The 15,667-nt window shown below is 44.4% G+C and overlaps 1 protein-coding gene across 2 annotated transcripts; it reads right to left on the bottom strand.

Moving 5' to 3' along the window:
- Positions 1-1,596: 1,596 nt before the first annotated feature.
- LOC117411922 (sterol 26-hydroxylase, mitochondrial-like) lies at positions 1,597-14,615 on the bottom strand. Of its 2 annotated transcripts, XM_034924451.2 has the most exons (9): positions 14,129-14,614; positions 13,612-13,802; positions 11,710-11,909; positions 9,842-10,039; positions 9,499-9,662; positions 9,115-9,281; positions 6,670-6,751; positions 5,626-5,829; positions 1,597-4,918 (listed from the first exon to the last, which is right to left on the bottom strand). In XM_034924451.2, exons 1-9 carry the CDS (start codon positions 14,372-14,374, stop codon positions 4,802-4,804), a joined length of 1,569 nt encoding a protein of 522 aa, XP_034780342.2. In that variant the 5' UTR covers positions 14,375-14,614; the 3' UTR covers positions 1,597-4,801. The 2 variants fall into 2 exon arrangements, with proteins under 2 accessions (XP_034780342.2, XP_058888598.1); XM_059032615.1 differs by lacking the exon at positions 5,626-5,829 and having other exon boundaries at positions 14,129-14,615.
- Positions 14,616-15,667: the final 1,052 nt, after the last annotated feature.

Here is a 15,667-nt window from a genome sequence, read left to right as displayed (position 1 = left end):
CTCACACACAGATAGAACTGCAGCAGACCCTGTGTAGCACACATAGCACCTTCAAACCATGCTCTTGAATCTCACACACAGAACTGCAGCAGACCCTGTGTAGCACACATAGCACCTTCAAACCACGCTCTTGAATCTCACACACAGATAGAACTGCAGCAGACCCCGTGTAGCATACATAGCACCTTCAAACCATGCTCTTGAATCTCACACACAGAACTGCAGCAGACCCTGTGTAGCACACATAGCACCTTCAAACCACGCTCTTGAATCTCACACACAGATAGAACTGCAGCAGACCCTGTGTAGCACACATAGCACCTTCAAACCACGCTCTTGAATCTCACACACAGAACTGCAGCAGACCCTGTGTAGCACACATAGCACCTTCAAACCATGCTCTTGAATCTCACACACAGAACTGCAGCAGACCCTGTGTAGCACACATAGCACCTTCAAACCACGCTCTTGAATCTCACACACAGATAGAACTGCAGCAGACCCTGTGTAGCACACATAGCACCTTCAAACCACGCTCTTGAATCTCACACACAGATAGAACTGCAGCAGACCCTGTGTAGCACACATAGCACCTTCAAACCACGCTCTTGAATCTCACACACAGAACTGCAGCAGACCCTGTGTAGCACACATAGCACCTTCAAACCATGCTCTTGAATCTCACACACAGATAGAACTGCAGCAGACCCTGTGTAGCACACATAGCACCTTCAAACCATGCTCTTGAATCTCACACACAGATAGAACTGCAGTGTTGTGTGGTGGGTGCACTGCTGTTATTGTATGAAAGCTGTAAAAAAACCACGAATGCAGATGAGCCCGGCTCTTTCGCACTGCGGTTAAGCGACTTGCTTGCGGTGCGCGGGGTCACCCGTTCACACCCAGCCTCCACCCTGTTACAGACCTGGGCACTTTAAAGAGATTCCTAACCACACCTGACGTCAGGCATTGTGAAGCTCAGTACTGAGCATCAGAGTGACATTCCTAACCACACCCGACGTCAGGCATTGTGAAGCTCTGAGCACGTAGCTCTGCTTGGGAGCACAGGGCCCCGTGGGTGGCACAGAATATTTGAAGAGGCTCCAGGTGTCACTCATAATGACAGCTTTTAGAAGGTCTGCCCTCAATTATACCTGACTGAGCTGTAACCCTCGCAGCACTGACAGCTCTCCACTGCAGCACAAGCACAGAGTGGGATTGGTCCTCTAGCTTTCCTATATCTGGAACACATGTCTGTGTGTCCAGTGACTCTGATTTCCACACATGCCAGGAGGTGTCAGCAGTAAGATTTGCTTTAAGTAAAAATATATATATATGTTATTTTTAATAATTATGGTAAAAAAAAAAAAACGTGCGTTAAAAGACAATAAATGCATGGCATAAAGAAAAGGTATTAACTTTTATATTCCCTCATCTTACACCCACATCCACAGGTCAAATTACTATTTGTGAATCAATAGCAGGTAATGTCCACTAGGTGGCAACCTGTACTCATGTTTTCTTTCCATTCATTGTATAATGTCCTTAGAATAGATGATAAAGAACATGACATAATAATGGGTCCACATGTTATTTGTAAAAGATACTTCATATTTATTGATTTGTGTATTAAGCATTCATTCCTTTGTGTTAAAACAATGTAAAACATAGGACGGTATTAAAATCCAATACAAATGAAGATACTGTTTATACCCAATAGAAATAGCTAAAAACACTGGCCTCTACTCACACCTCAACACACACACTTTGATTTTCAACAGTGACCATTTGCATATACTGTACATTGCTCTCAAGGCACAGGAATCTATATAAGATCAATACATGTTCAATAAGTTGTCAATTAAAATGATTAAAGTATACAACGGTGCTAAGTGTAAGAAATGGCATTAAATAAAATGTTAGGAGGCAGTGGAATTAATTGGCGTCTCAGATCATTGAATTGAAGGGAAAGGAAAGGGCTGGACGTGAATCACAAAGCACCCGAGTCAAAGAGGAACGTCTTACTATTCAACTGAAAGAGCTCTGCAGTGGAGAGATAAGGGGGGCTCTTAGTAACTCATCAGCCACTAGGTGGTCCCTCCACATCACAGAATGTGCTTTATGCAAAACATTTGCTCCCTACTATTACTGAACATGTCACTAAAGCGCATACTCGCTGTTTGTAGAAGGCAAGATATTATTATTATTATTTTACAAAAGGACTTCATAGTTTAGTCGCAAGTTCAAAGCGAAGCGTTGTTCTGTTACTCCATGTGAAAGGTCAGAGAAAAACAATTCAGACCTTGCTTGTATCGCTGTTACAGGTCCTGAAAGACGTCATTCTAATTATGGAAATACACACGTTTTTTGTACATGGAGTAGTCACATGAATTACTATATTAGATATTATCACTATATTAGATATTATCACTATATTAGATATTATCACTATATTAGATATTATCGCTATATTAGATATTATCACTATATTAGATATTATCCGATTACTTGGATTACTTTTTTTTTAATTGTTACTTTCCGGTTTGTTTTGTGGTACGTCTTTCACATTGTGGTCAAAGAAACACAAAAGCTAGTTTATCAGCCAATCAGTGTCGCCTGTCACTGTTTCCAAGTGCTTGTCACAGCTTCCAAACTATTTCGATGTGCTGTCTTGATCTGCATACGTTTTAAAATTACAACATTTTGGTGAACAACACGTTTCTAAAAATACTGTTACATTTGTACAAAAATGCTCCAAACCTCGTACACAGTAAACAGTGCATTTGTAAAATTTACCAATGCTAATTTGAATCCCAGTGCACCACTAAAATCTTATTCTGCTAGGCAAATATTATTACTAATGTCATTAAATGTTTTGGCCATAACTGTATTTAATTTATTTTCTGTATTACGTATATTTTAAAAAATAGTCAGTGCTGTAAGAGTTTTAAAAAGTGAACTCTCTTTGCTTTAATGTATGTGGGGTTTTTTTTCTTCTTTGATTTCCATAAAATATGGCAAACATGTTTGTTCTTTTTTTCAGATTTTAGTAAAGTGATTTAATAAATAATTAATTTAACTAACTGTGACTTACTTTTTAAAATTAGTTTCTACTCTTTAACACTGTTTTTCATTAAAAAGTCTTTGCCGCAGAAGTTTGCAGAAAACAATCTTCTCGTGGCAGATTTCCATGGGGACTAACTCAGAGATTCATTACAATGGCTTTCTTGTTTGTAGCTGAAATAATGGATGATTTAAGCAACATCCTAAATTAATACAATGGGAGTTTCTCCTGACGAGATGGCAATACAGTGACACTGCAATAGCAATGCACCACATGGACATACAGTGACACTGCAATAGCAATGCACCACATGGACATACAGTGACACTGCAATAGCAATGCACCACATGGACAGACAGTGACACTGCAATAGCAATGCACCACATGGACATACAGTGACATTGCAATAGCAATGCACCACATGGCAATACAGTGACACTGCAATAGCAATGCACCACATGGATATAGTGACACTGCAATTGCAATGCACCACATGGACATACAGTGACACTGCAATAGCAATGCACCACATGGACATACAGTGACACTGCAATAGCAATGCACCACATGGACATTCAGTGACACTGCAATAGCAATGCACCGCATGGCAATACAGTGACACTGCAATAGTAATGCACCGCATGGACATACAGTGACACTGCAATAGCAATGCACCACATGGACATACAGTGACACTGCAATAGCAATGCACCACATGGACATACAGTGACACTGCAATAGCAATGCACCACATGGACATACAGTGACACTGCAATAGCAATGCACCGCATGGCAATACAGTGACACTGCAATTGCAATGCACCACATGGACATACAGTGACACTGCAATAGCAATGCACCACATGGACATACAGTGACACTGCAATAGCAATGCAGTATTGGCACACGGGCAGCTACACGAGTTAAGTCGATTACATGGGACACTATTCATCGTGACAATGACCACAGAAACCTTTACATAGCTCACTGAAAAACTAAATAAAACAAAACGTCAGTTTCATATCTTGCTGTAGCAATGGTCCCACCATAGTGTGACTGTTTGCAGCCTCTCTGCACTGTATCAGTGCCGGTGTACAACACAGGTTTGAAACCCACTGCGTTTCCATTGCTGGTAATGCACTGGACAGCTAAGGGTTCTGCTCATCTGGGCAACATGATAAACAACAGTTAATACAGTGAATGAAATCAATCCTGAAGTCTTACCTTGAACTGTGTATAACCAAGTGTTTAGAAAACAAGCTTGTTCATTATAAACAATGCTAGCTGGCTCTTCCAGTAGTTTGTATCCCTTCTAGTTTATTCTGCTAGTGTGTACCCCTTGAACACCTTGCCACTGGCCAGTCAGCAGCTTTCTCTCATGAGCGCCACGCTTTCAAATCCGTGACATGCTTTCACCCAAACAGGATAGCAACACATAGCATCTTCAACAGGGAAATACAAAGGATGCATGACAGGTAAGAGTTAGGAATGAGAATGAGTTTGTTAGCTGTAAACCCTTTCGAGTAAAACCTGTGACGTTAATGGAAGATCAATGTCCAGCAGAGCTCTCTCCACAGCTTTGAACTTCATTGTTGACTATACATATTATGTGCTTCTATTGTATGGGATTATTCAGACTGTTTTAATGATGTGAGTCTGTTCAGTTTTATATATAAAGTGCTAATTACATTCAATGATTAAAAATTTGAGAGGCACACAACAAAAAAAAGGGTTCCTCTATTTCCTGTCCAGGAACTGCAGGTTGATCGGAGTTCCAGGAATCATCAGCGTCCTGGTCTTTGCCTTCACTGTCTTCCCAGAGGGATCCGGACGCACTTCAAACTGTTTAATCAGCTTCAGTGGGAAAGAAACAGAGAAGAGAAGTACATGAGTGAAATGCACCCTGCAGAGCTGCGCTCTCACAATCAGAGCTGCATTCTCACAATCAGAGCTGCGCTCACACAATCAGAGCTGCGCTCTCACAATCAGAGCATGATTTTCACAATCAGAGGAGCTCTCACAATCAGAGCTGCGCTCACACAATCAGAGCTGCATTCTCACAATCAGAGCTGCGCTCACACAATCAGAGCTGCATTCACACAATCAGAGCTGCACTCACACAATCAGAGCTGCATTCACACAATCAGAGCTGCGCTCACACAATAAACCGAAGGGGTACTAATACTACTCTGATTCGTTAAAACTTCAAATCGAATGAGTCTGTGTGAGTTTCTTGATTACTGAAAGTCATCTGGATACGTTGCAAGCCCAGTGCACAAACGATCCACTTACAGGAGTCCGAAACATCTCTATGTCCTCCTGAACGTCTCCCCTGAGTTTAAGAGTGTGCTTACAGTATATATATAAATAAAAAGAGTGAATCTGACAATACTGTACCCTTGAAAGCACACAGTACACCTCCAGCACAGATACTGTACCCTTGAAAGCACACAGTACACCTCCAGCATAGATACTGTACCCTTGAAAGCACACAGTACATCTCCAGCACAGATACTGTACCCTTGAAAGCACACAGTACACCTCCAGCACAGATACTGTACCCTTGAAAGCACACAGTACATCTCCAGCTCAGCCACCCTCCTCCCCAAACAGGCCCGAATTCCAAACCCGAATGGGATGGAGCTGAACGGGTGCTGCTTCAGCCTGTCCTCCCCGCGGAGCCAGCGCTCTGGGCGGAAGACGTGCGGCTCAGGAAAGTTGCTCTCCTCATAGGACACGGCGTAGTGGCAGAGGTGGAAAAGGGTCTGGAACAACAACAAGAGCTGGACTGAACAAACGACTTCAAACACACAACCCTGCTGAACCGTGTTTCTACACAGAACACACAACCCTGCTGAACCGTGTTTCTACACAGAACACACAACCCTGCTGAACCGTGTTTCTACACAGAACACACAACCCTGCTGAACCGTGTTTCTACACAGAACACACAACCCTGCTGAACCGTGTTTCTACACAGAACACACAACCCTGCTGAACCGTGTTTCTACACAGAACACACAACCCTGCTGAACCGTGTTTCTACACAGAACACACAACCCTGCTGAACCGTGTTTCTACACAGAACACACAACCCTGCTGAACCGTGTTTCTACACAGAACACACAACCCTGCTGAACCGTGTTTCTACACAGAACACACAACCCTGCTGAACCGTGTTTCTACACAGGACTATCCACTGAGTGAGCAAATGCTTTGGACAGGGGGTGGGGGCATCCTGTTGTCACTTTGAAAATGCTGTTTGAAAACAAGTCTTGGGGATTGTAAAACAATGCTGACGTACCCCTGAAGATTATTTAAAGTATCTAGGGTGAGGTGGGGAGGGTTTGGAATGGGTTTCCCCCCACTACGAATCACTAGTAATCTTTTAAGACCCCACTTGACCAAGATCAACCAGCTACCAGGAACCTGACAAGCATTTCTTATGATTTGCAAGAAAAAGATACAAAAAATAACGTTTTACTGCAAATGTATACAGTCGCTTACTGACATAACCTAGATACTTAACAGGCCTATCCTTTGACAGACACCAAAACCTTCAAAAGCCCTGCACAAAAGTGACAAGCTTATATCTTATGACCTACCTTCTTGGGGAACAGATATCCCCCAACTACTATTTCATTATCGACAATGACCCGCGCATTACCTGGAACCACTGGATACAACCTAAAGAGAAAGGAAACAGCTTCAATATACGTTGTATCTGCCCAGGCTGGGTCACTATATCACCATGTTGCTGTTTGGGGGGGTGTAAAAACAAGATTGTTAGGGGACGGCTTTCTCAAGCAGGTTCCTCCGGGATACTTGAACCAAGCCCTTACTGAGATCTGCATACAGGGAACATGTCTTAAACCAAGCCCTTACTGAGATCTGCATACAGGGAACATGTCTTAAACCAAGCCCTTACTGAGATCTGCATACAGGGAACATGTCTTAAACCAAGCCCTTACTGAGATCTGCATACAGGGAACATGTCTTAAACCAAGCCCTTACTGAGATCTGCATACAGTGGAAATGTCTTTAAATGTCCCTTATGACGAGGTGTGTTAACCCTTTCCCATGGATTCCTAGGACTCCTCACTCTGAGAAGTTCAAGACCCAGCATGGTATACACACAGATCTATATCCCTGGAGCAGTTCCACACACAATTTTGCACCTCCCCCTACAATTAGCTGATTAGAGATAGCAGCTAGGTGCATGGCCTACTAGGAAGACAGTCTTCTCAGAATGAGTGACCTCAACAGCGATCGAGTGGAGCTCATCACGTCTCTGAGGTACAGCTGCTCATCACGTTACTGAGGTACAGCTGCTCATCACGTTACTGAGGTACAGCTGCTCATCACGTTACTGAGGTACAGCTGCTCATCACGTCTCTGAGGTACAGCTGATCATCACGTTACTGAGGTACAGCTGATCATCACGTTACTGAGGTACAGCTGCTCATCACGATGATGAGGTACAGCTGCTCATCACGTTACTGAGGTACAGCTGCTCATCACGTTACTGAGGTACAGCTGCTCATCACGTTACTGAGGTACAGCTGCTCATCACGTTACTGAGGTACAGCTGATCATCACGATGATGAGGTACAGCTGCTCATCACGTCTCTGAGGTACAGCTGCTCATCACGTCTCTGAGGTACAGCTGATCATCACGTTACTGAGGTACAGCTGCTCATCACGTTACTGAGGTACAGCTGCTCATCACGATGCTGAGGTACAGCTGCTCATCCTGTCTCTGAGGTACAGCTGCTCATCACGTTACTGAGGTACAGCTGCTCATCACGTCTCTGAGGTACAGCTGATCATCACGTTACTGAGGTACAGCTGATCATCACGTTACTGAGGTACAGCTGATCATCACGATGCTGAGGTACAGCTGCTCATCACGTCTCTGAGGTACAGCTGATCATCACGTTACTGAGGTACAGCTGATCATCACGTTACTGAGGTACAGCTGCTCATCACGTTACTGAGATACAGCTGCTCATCACGTTACTGAGATACAGCTGCTCATCACGTTACTGAGATACAGCTGCTTATTCATCACATTAATGAGGTACAGCTGCTCACCACGTTACTGAGGTACAGCTGATCATCACATTACTGAGGTACAGCTGCTCATCTCGTTACCTAGGTACAGCTGCTCACCATGTTGCTGAGGTACAGCTGCTCATCACGTCTCTGAGGTACAGCTGATCATCACGTTACTGAGGTACAGCTGATCATCACGTTACTGAGGTACAGCTGCTCATCCTGTCTCTGAGGTGCAGCTGCTCATCACGTTACTGAGGTACAGCTGCTCATCACGTCTCTGAGGTACAGCTGATCATCACGATGATGAGGTACAGCTGCTCATCACGTTACTGAGGTACAGCTGATCATCACGATGATGAGGTACAGCTGCTCATCACGTTACTGAGGTACAGCTGCTCATCCTGTCTCTGAGGTGCAGCTGCTCATCACGTTACTGAGGTACAGCTGCTCATCACGTCTCTGAGGTACAGCTGATCATCACGATGATGAGGTACAGCTGCTCATCACGTTACTGAGGTACAGCTGCTCATCCTGTCTCTGAGGTACAGCTGCTCATCACGTTACTGAGGTACAGCTGCTCATCACGTCTCTGAGGTACAGCTGATCATCACGATGATGAGGTACAGCTGCTCATCACGTTACTGAGGTACAGCTGCTCATCACGTTACTGAGGTACAGCTGCTCATCACGTCTCTGAGGTACAGCTGCTCATCACGTTACTGAGGTACAGCTGCTCATCACGTCTCTGAGGTACAGCTGCTCATCACGTCTCTGAGGTACCGCTGCTCATCACGTCTCTGAGGTACAGCTGCTCATCACGTTACTGAGGTACAGCTGCTCATCACGTCTCTGAGGTACAGCTGCTCATCACGTCTCTGAGGTACAGCTGCTCATCACGTCTCTGAGGTACAGCTGCTCATCACGATGCTGAGGTGCAGCTGCTCATCACTGCTGGAGCTCAATGAAGGGAAGCATGTTCTGTGGAGCCCTACCGTAGCGTTTCTTTAACTGTTGCCTTTAACCACGCCATCTTGGCAATGTCTTCGGCCGTTGGTATTTTGTCTCCCGGGCACACACTCTTCACTTCCTCGTAAAGCATCTCCTGAATCTCCGGTTCTCGAGCCAAGTGGTACAGAGCCCAGGAGATGGTGTTGGATGTCTGTAGGAGCGCAGTATTTAACAATTCAATTGCATACAGGCAGCATAATGTGTCTGGAGGATGTAGCTCGCCTTCATACAGGATGCGGACACTGTGTGGTTCATTAGAAACAAACTGAAATAACTGAAGCAGGAGCTGCAGCAGCCAGAACAGTGCACAGGGAGTTGCCCGGGACCCAGTATGAGGAACCGTCTGCATGCACAGGAACTGAACTTACCGTGTCCACCCCAGCCAGCAGCAGCTCTGTGATGCTGCCCTGGATCTCTGTCACTGACATCTTGTCACTGGTCAGCAGGTGGGTTAGATACTCCCCTTCCACAGACTCCCCCTTCTCCATCTTTCCCTGGATCTCCTTCACCTTGCTGTCAATCAGCATCTTGGCTGGGTGCAGAAGGAAACAGGAAGATTGCATTTAACACAGGCATGTAATTGGGATTAGGTGGCACAGCAGGCTAACTACCCTTGCATGTCTTTCTGTTTGGAGTCTGGGTTTGTGCTTGATCCAGCACTGAGAGCGTTCCTGTTCACACTAAGGAGGCTCAGCACAGGGCCAGACTCACCGATTCTGAAGAGATGATCCCAGACTACCACAAAGTGTTTCCAGAAGGGCAGGTAGGGCCAGAGGGATTTAGGGAAGAGCACGACCACCGGTGACAAGCGTAACATCTCGCCCACGGACTCAATGAACTTCTGCGTTTCTTCAGGGACGTGGTCATTAAGGCAGCCCATTCTGGTTTCAAACAGGACTGAGCAAATACCTTTGAGAAATAAGAAGAGTATCAGAGGAACAGTACCAGGGCCAGGGGGCACAGTGATGAGGCCAGGGGGCACAGTGTTGAGGTCAGGGGGCACAGTGATGAGGCCAGGGGGCACACTGATGAGGCCAGGGGGCACACTGATGAGGTGCAGACAGACCCAGGGCAGAGGGTCAGACACACTTCTCTACACAGAGAGTGCCGAGGGGGTGGAATGGGTGGCTGATGCCGACACGATGACTCAGCTGCTGGACGAGGACGAGCACTGGGGAGTGGAACTGCCTCCTCTCACTCACAGATGGGTTTACTGTTCTCAGTGATATATAATGACCTCAACTGAATACTCAAGCTTGCACAAGATTTATCAAGGCCTTTGCTCCAGTGTGCCTTAGTTGTTAGGAACCAGTTTTTGCTTTAAAAAAAAAAGTGTTAAGTAATCATCAGTTCAATCTTTTGAGCTGATGATATGTAGCATTGGTATTTTATGCAACTTGATTTCCTACCCCGTGTTCCAGGAGAGCTGCTCAAGAGTCTGCAGAAACCGGAAGTGCAATTCACGCAGCTCCCAAGTGCTTTGCAGTGTGTTTGCTCTGCACTTCATACAGTGTGCTATAGAAACTGCTGCTGCCACTCTGCTCAGATGCCAAGTTCTCAACCCGGTTACTCTCAGACATTGGTTAACAGTTTACAGCTCTACTGCAGTCCTGGCTCTTTTCAGCTGTGTACAATCTCTCAGGGTAACATTTAAACCTTACCCTATCTAGACAAAGCACAAAGGTCAGGTAATATTTGATCAACTCAGCAGCACAAAAGTGACATCTACAATGTAATCTCCTCAAGAACAGTCTCAGTGTGGCTGTTTTTAACAAGGTTGGGAGCTCGTTAACCCGATATCAGGGCGGGGGGGGGGGGGGGGGGGGGAGAATCTGAAGCTATTGTTTGCAGCAACAATGGTTAATAGTTTGCTTTTGCTTATTTGAATGGCTTAACACCAGCACAGTGCCAAGCTGGAATTAGTGTAAGGTGAGATCTTGTTTTACATCCTGCTTTCCTGCTGCTGATCGTGAACCTGACACTGAAGATGAAAATCCTTATTTAGAAAAACTCCAGCAAGGTCCTGTGTCTTGATTATAATATGTGTGAGAACTACCAAACCAGCTTTTACCATGTCATCATCTGTGAAGTGTTAATCCTGTACACCACAGGGAGTTTCAATCTCTTCAATAATAATGAGCAGGGAACAGCACCCTAATAGAAGCTGTCGTGCCAATGTCAAGTTTAAATACCAGCGACGGTAATCTGTTCTTGTCCTGAAGGTGGCTGGCCTGAAAACTCAACTGAAATATCGTGTCACCAGTACAGACAAGAGATTAACAACAGACTATCTGCAACAACAACAAGAGATTTCCTGTAAAACAGTCTACAGCACGGTATGCTGTGCAAGCAAAACAAACACACAAAAAAAACCAAAAACGTATAATTGGGCTAAAGGAATGTCTGTCTGGAACAAGATTAAAACAAGATTTTAATACAGTAGCTTACTGACATAACCTAGATACTCATCAGGCCTACCCTTTAGCACAATATTTGTATGATTCGATTTTTTTTTTTGAAATGGTAATGGAGGGCAGCTCCTGGCTACTAAGAAAGCCACCCCTGCTGCAGTTTCATACCTTCAAATGCAAACCTGTAGAGCTCCCCGGCCATGTCGCTGACCAGGAGCCCGTCCCCTTGCTCATCCCGGAGCCGCTGAATCCTCAGGATGAAGTCCGTCACCACCTGGTTTATGGCAGGGGAGTAGTTGGACACGTGCCTGGGCTTCAGCATCCTGGGGTTCAGTATGCTGCGGATACGCTGCCATTCAGGCCCCATTCTGAAAGCAAGGGCAATGCGTTGCATTTCTATAGTGCCTTTCATACCACAGTACCCCAAAGCGCTCTGCATGTCACTTACAGCAGAAAGAGGCATGCAGCATCAAGAAGTGGCACAAATAAATGAAATAATATTAATAATAATATCAATAAATACTAACAATAACAAGCAGTTCATGAAAGAATGGAGGAAACGCCCAGGGCCACTTTGACATTTGACTCTTGTTTTGTTCCCTTCCATGCACTGTGAATCACCAGTGTTGGATCTGTTTGCAAAGGTTAGTATACTGAGCATCAAAAGAAACGTATCACTTATATTTGAGCATCAAAAGAAACATATAACTTATATTTGAGCATCAAAGGAAACTTATCACTTAGGCTATATTTGGATAAAATTCACTAGATGTGATTGAAAAATGACAAACTCTGTTTTAGAGCAGGTGCAGTGGCTTTTTATTGTGCTGATTAACAATTGACATCACGAAGATGCAGCAAAATGATCTGTCGATCTCGGGCAGGTGTTGTGACTCTTGGTCTCCCAGTTCGTGGCCTGTCATTGACAGAGTGTCTGGTTATACCGTCTCGCCAGGTTTGAAATTGCTGGCTGTGAGCACAGAAGATGGCGAGCCACAGCACGCTGCCCTAGTCCAGCCTCCAACATGCCGATTGCACGAAGGTGCTGCTCTCTTGACAGACGTGGCATATTTCTGTGATTTTCTTTATTGCTTTTATTGAAGCTTGCAATTCAACAGCTGAAATCGCTCCATATCCACCATCCAAAAAAATAAATGTGTTATAATAGTGTTAAGTTTCTTTTGATGCTCGGTATATAAACAAATGTTTTGAACTTGTTTTTCAGGTATATGAGCTTCATCCTAAATTAACCCTACAATCTAAAAATGGGACACACTCCCTAAAGGAAGTTGTGGAAGGGTAGTGGGCAATCCACCGACACACACGGGACACAGAAGGTTTAATTGAAAACACCGCACTGGTGCCCAGTTTAATTATTTTCTATATTTTCTGTTAGCCCGCAGAGGGCGCTGTTGTCCGTGGCTTGAATACCGGCAACGGCAAACAGAACCACAAAAGGCGACAGAAAAGGGAAAATAAAACAGTAATAAAACTACAAAATAAAGGTGCTGCTTACGCAGTGCCCCCACTGCCGCTAAGCTCGGGTCTCCGTACTACGCTGTTATGCACTATACACTGGGGTGGCCAAGGTTCCCCTTCTATTTATACACATTTCCTCGGATACGTAACAATGTATTTTCTATATTATTTCCTTTCTGTAGGCTGGCTGTCTTCCTCAGGGAATACACAGAGACGCTGGATGAGAAGGCCAGTGTAAACACAGACCAGGCCCTTGGACTGTGTGTTTAAATAGCGTGCCTGTGTTTATATATGTGTGTGCTTGATTCTGTCTTCCACCACGGCAACAATATAGACTGTAACCCCTCTCATCTCATTTCAAAAACAAGTAGAGCTGAAGACCAGCCAGTAAACTTGGATTGTGGGGTATACCGCATTTCGCATGATTAGCTGTTTAAGTTGGAGATTGCAACTGCTAAATTAGCTTATTGAATGTGTCACTAACTGAACTAAATAGAAAAGTCACAGAATCCAGTAACTTCCTAACCCTGATTTTTCTGTGGGTTAGACGGGACTATGTGAAGTTGCTTTCCCTGTGTGATGTACACTCACTCCGTGAGGGGCCCGTAGGCTTGTCTGCGCAGCTGCCGGTACTCTCTCCAGTGAGGCATGTCACTCCGGACCGGGAGCTTGCCCTCCTGTCGGAGCACCTGCTCGATCAGGTCTGCCGACGCCACGTTCACAACCAGCAGTGGACCGTACTTGGACTTCCACAGAGGGCCATAGATCTTTTTGTGCTCAATCTGATTGGAGAAACCCATGGTTATAATTAATTTAAAGCCATATTCACTCAGTTTGCTGTTTTACTACTAGACTAGATGACTCATTAGCACTAACACTGTGTTAAATTTGTAATAGTAACCTCCTCCCTAAAATTACATTTCAATCATATCACATAGATACGATAAAAGTTATTGTATTTCTTGCTCTTATTGTATTACTTGTATTGTAACACTTGAAATGTATTTGCTTACGATTGTAAGTCGCCCTGGATAAGGGCGTCTGCTAAGAAATAAATAAATAATAATCTCTGGGTAATAAAACACATTTCTGTCAGACATGAACTTACTTGCATTTCGTGCGTTATGTAAAAATAGCCTTTGCCGAAGAGCCAGTACAAAGACGTGAGAAAGCTTGGCCCGTGCAACTCCTCCATCGTTTTCAATGTTTTATTCGCTAAATCGCTGGATGATGAGCAGTGTCTTTTCATTTCGTTGTTTCTGAGAAGAGATACAGCCGCTGAACTCACTCCAAAACCCGTGGGTGTTCTGCATATTGTGAGACTTCCAGTTCGCAATAAGGATTTACAGAACATTTTCAACACAGATTCGCGTACGCACTTACAGCGTGTACAGTATTCCTCTGATTCCGAATTCTTGCAGGATCGACCCCTAATGGCTCCTTCACCAGCGTTCGACAAGAACTAAATTGTGCAAGAATGATGAACCCCGACAGACCTCAAACAGATATCACTTACAAATGTAAGTACACTTCGGTTATCACATGGGGCGCACCAGTACACGTGTGAATGCAAGCATAACTTTAAAGTGTACCTTGTTGTTTCCTTGTAGGAAGTGGTCAGGAATACGTGGAAAGGAGTGTGTTGTACTAATTAAACACATGTTCAGTGTCACTACAGCACCATGGTGCCTTGTAGGCGCACGTTCCTTGAGGAAGGAATCTATGAAAAAGACCAGGAGTTTATGTTGACTCAGAAATGTCTTCATCTAGACAATGTGGGGAAGCTATAAAAAAAAGGCCAACAAGATGCTCGGATATATTGTGAAAAGTGTTGAGAAGGGAAGTAATGTTAAAATGTTCCAATGCATTAGTAAGACCTCATCTAGAATATTGTGTTCAGTTCTGGTAATCTCGTTACAAAAAGGATATTGCTGCTCTAGAAAGAGTGCAAAGAAGAGCAACCAGAATTATCCCGGGTCACAAATGGAGATTAGATAAAGGAGTATTCAGAACAGGAAATAGGAGGCACTTTTTTACACAGAGAATTGTGAGGGTCTGGAACCAACTCCCCAGTAATGTTGTTGAAGCTGACACCCTGGGATCCTTCAAGAAGCTGCTTGATGAGATTCTGGGATCAATAAGCTACTAACAACCAAACGAGCAAGATGGGCCGAATGGCCTCCTCTTGTTTGTAAACTTACTTATGTTCTTATGTTTTAGTCACAGTCTCTTTCTCAATGTCCAGCACATTGCATGTACGTTAATAACATCATATCTGGATCAAGGTCGGGTGTAAGGGGTGCAATCCAATTCTTTTATTTAAATTACTGGGTTTTTGGGGGGATGTTTGTGTTTTTTTCTAACCCCTACATCTTTTTTTTCCAGGAGGAAGAGAGGCTGAATATGGCTGTTGAATATGATCCAGGTCTTGTGAAACCTGTTGAGGGTTTCATTTGTTTCCCACTTCAGTCTTTGCGATGCTCTCTAAACGCCTTGGCATTCCCAGGTGACAACACCCCCTCTCCAATCAGACCAATGAAGATGCAGTGGGAAGTAACCCAGAAATACAGCGTTTGCTACCAATAAAGCATGACTGGCTGAGACACTTGTTTCTCATTTACCCTTGGGAACGTGGCTTGGAACAGAC

The sequence above is a fragment of the Acipenser ruthenus genome, chromosome 10, assembly GCF_902713425.1.
Source record: "Acipenser ruthenus chromosome 10, fAciRut3.2 maternal haplotype, whole genome shotgun sequence".
Classification (NCBI taxonomy): domain Eukaryota; kingdom Metazoa; phylum Chordata; class Actinopteri; order Acipenseriformes; family Acipenseridae; genus Acipenser; species Acipenser ruthenus.
This window is presented reverse-complemented; position numbering and strand designations above follow the sequence as displayed.

Excerpts from the sequence above, each read along its gene's own strand:
- LOC117411922 (XM_034924451.2), bottom strand. The coding sequence starts at position 14,374 with ATGTTCTGTAAATCCTTATTGCGAACTGGAAGTCTCACAATATGCAGA. Across the intron at positions 13,803-14,128 it reads ACATAACGCACGAAATGCAA|ATTGAGCACAAAAAGATCTA; the intron begins GTAAGTTCATGT and ends TTCTCCAATCAG. Across the intron at positions 4,919-5,625 it reads TGTACTGTGTGCTTTCAAGG|CTGATTAAACAGTTTGAAGT; the intron begins GTACAGTATCTG and ends TTCCCACTGAAG.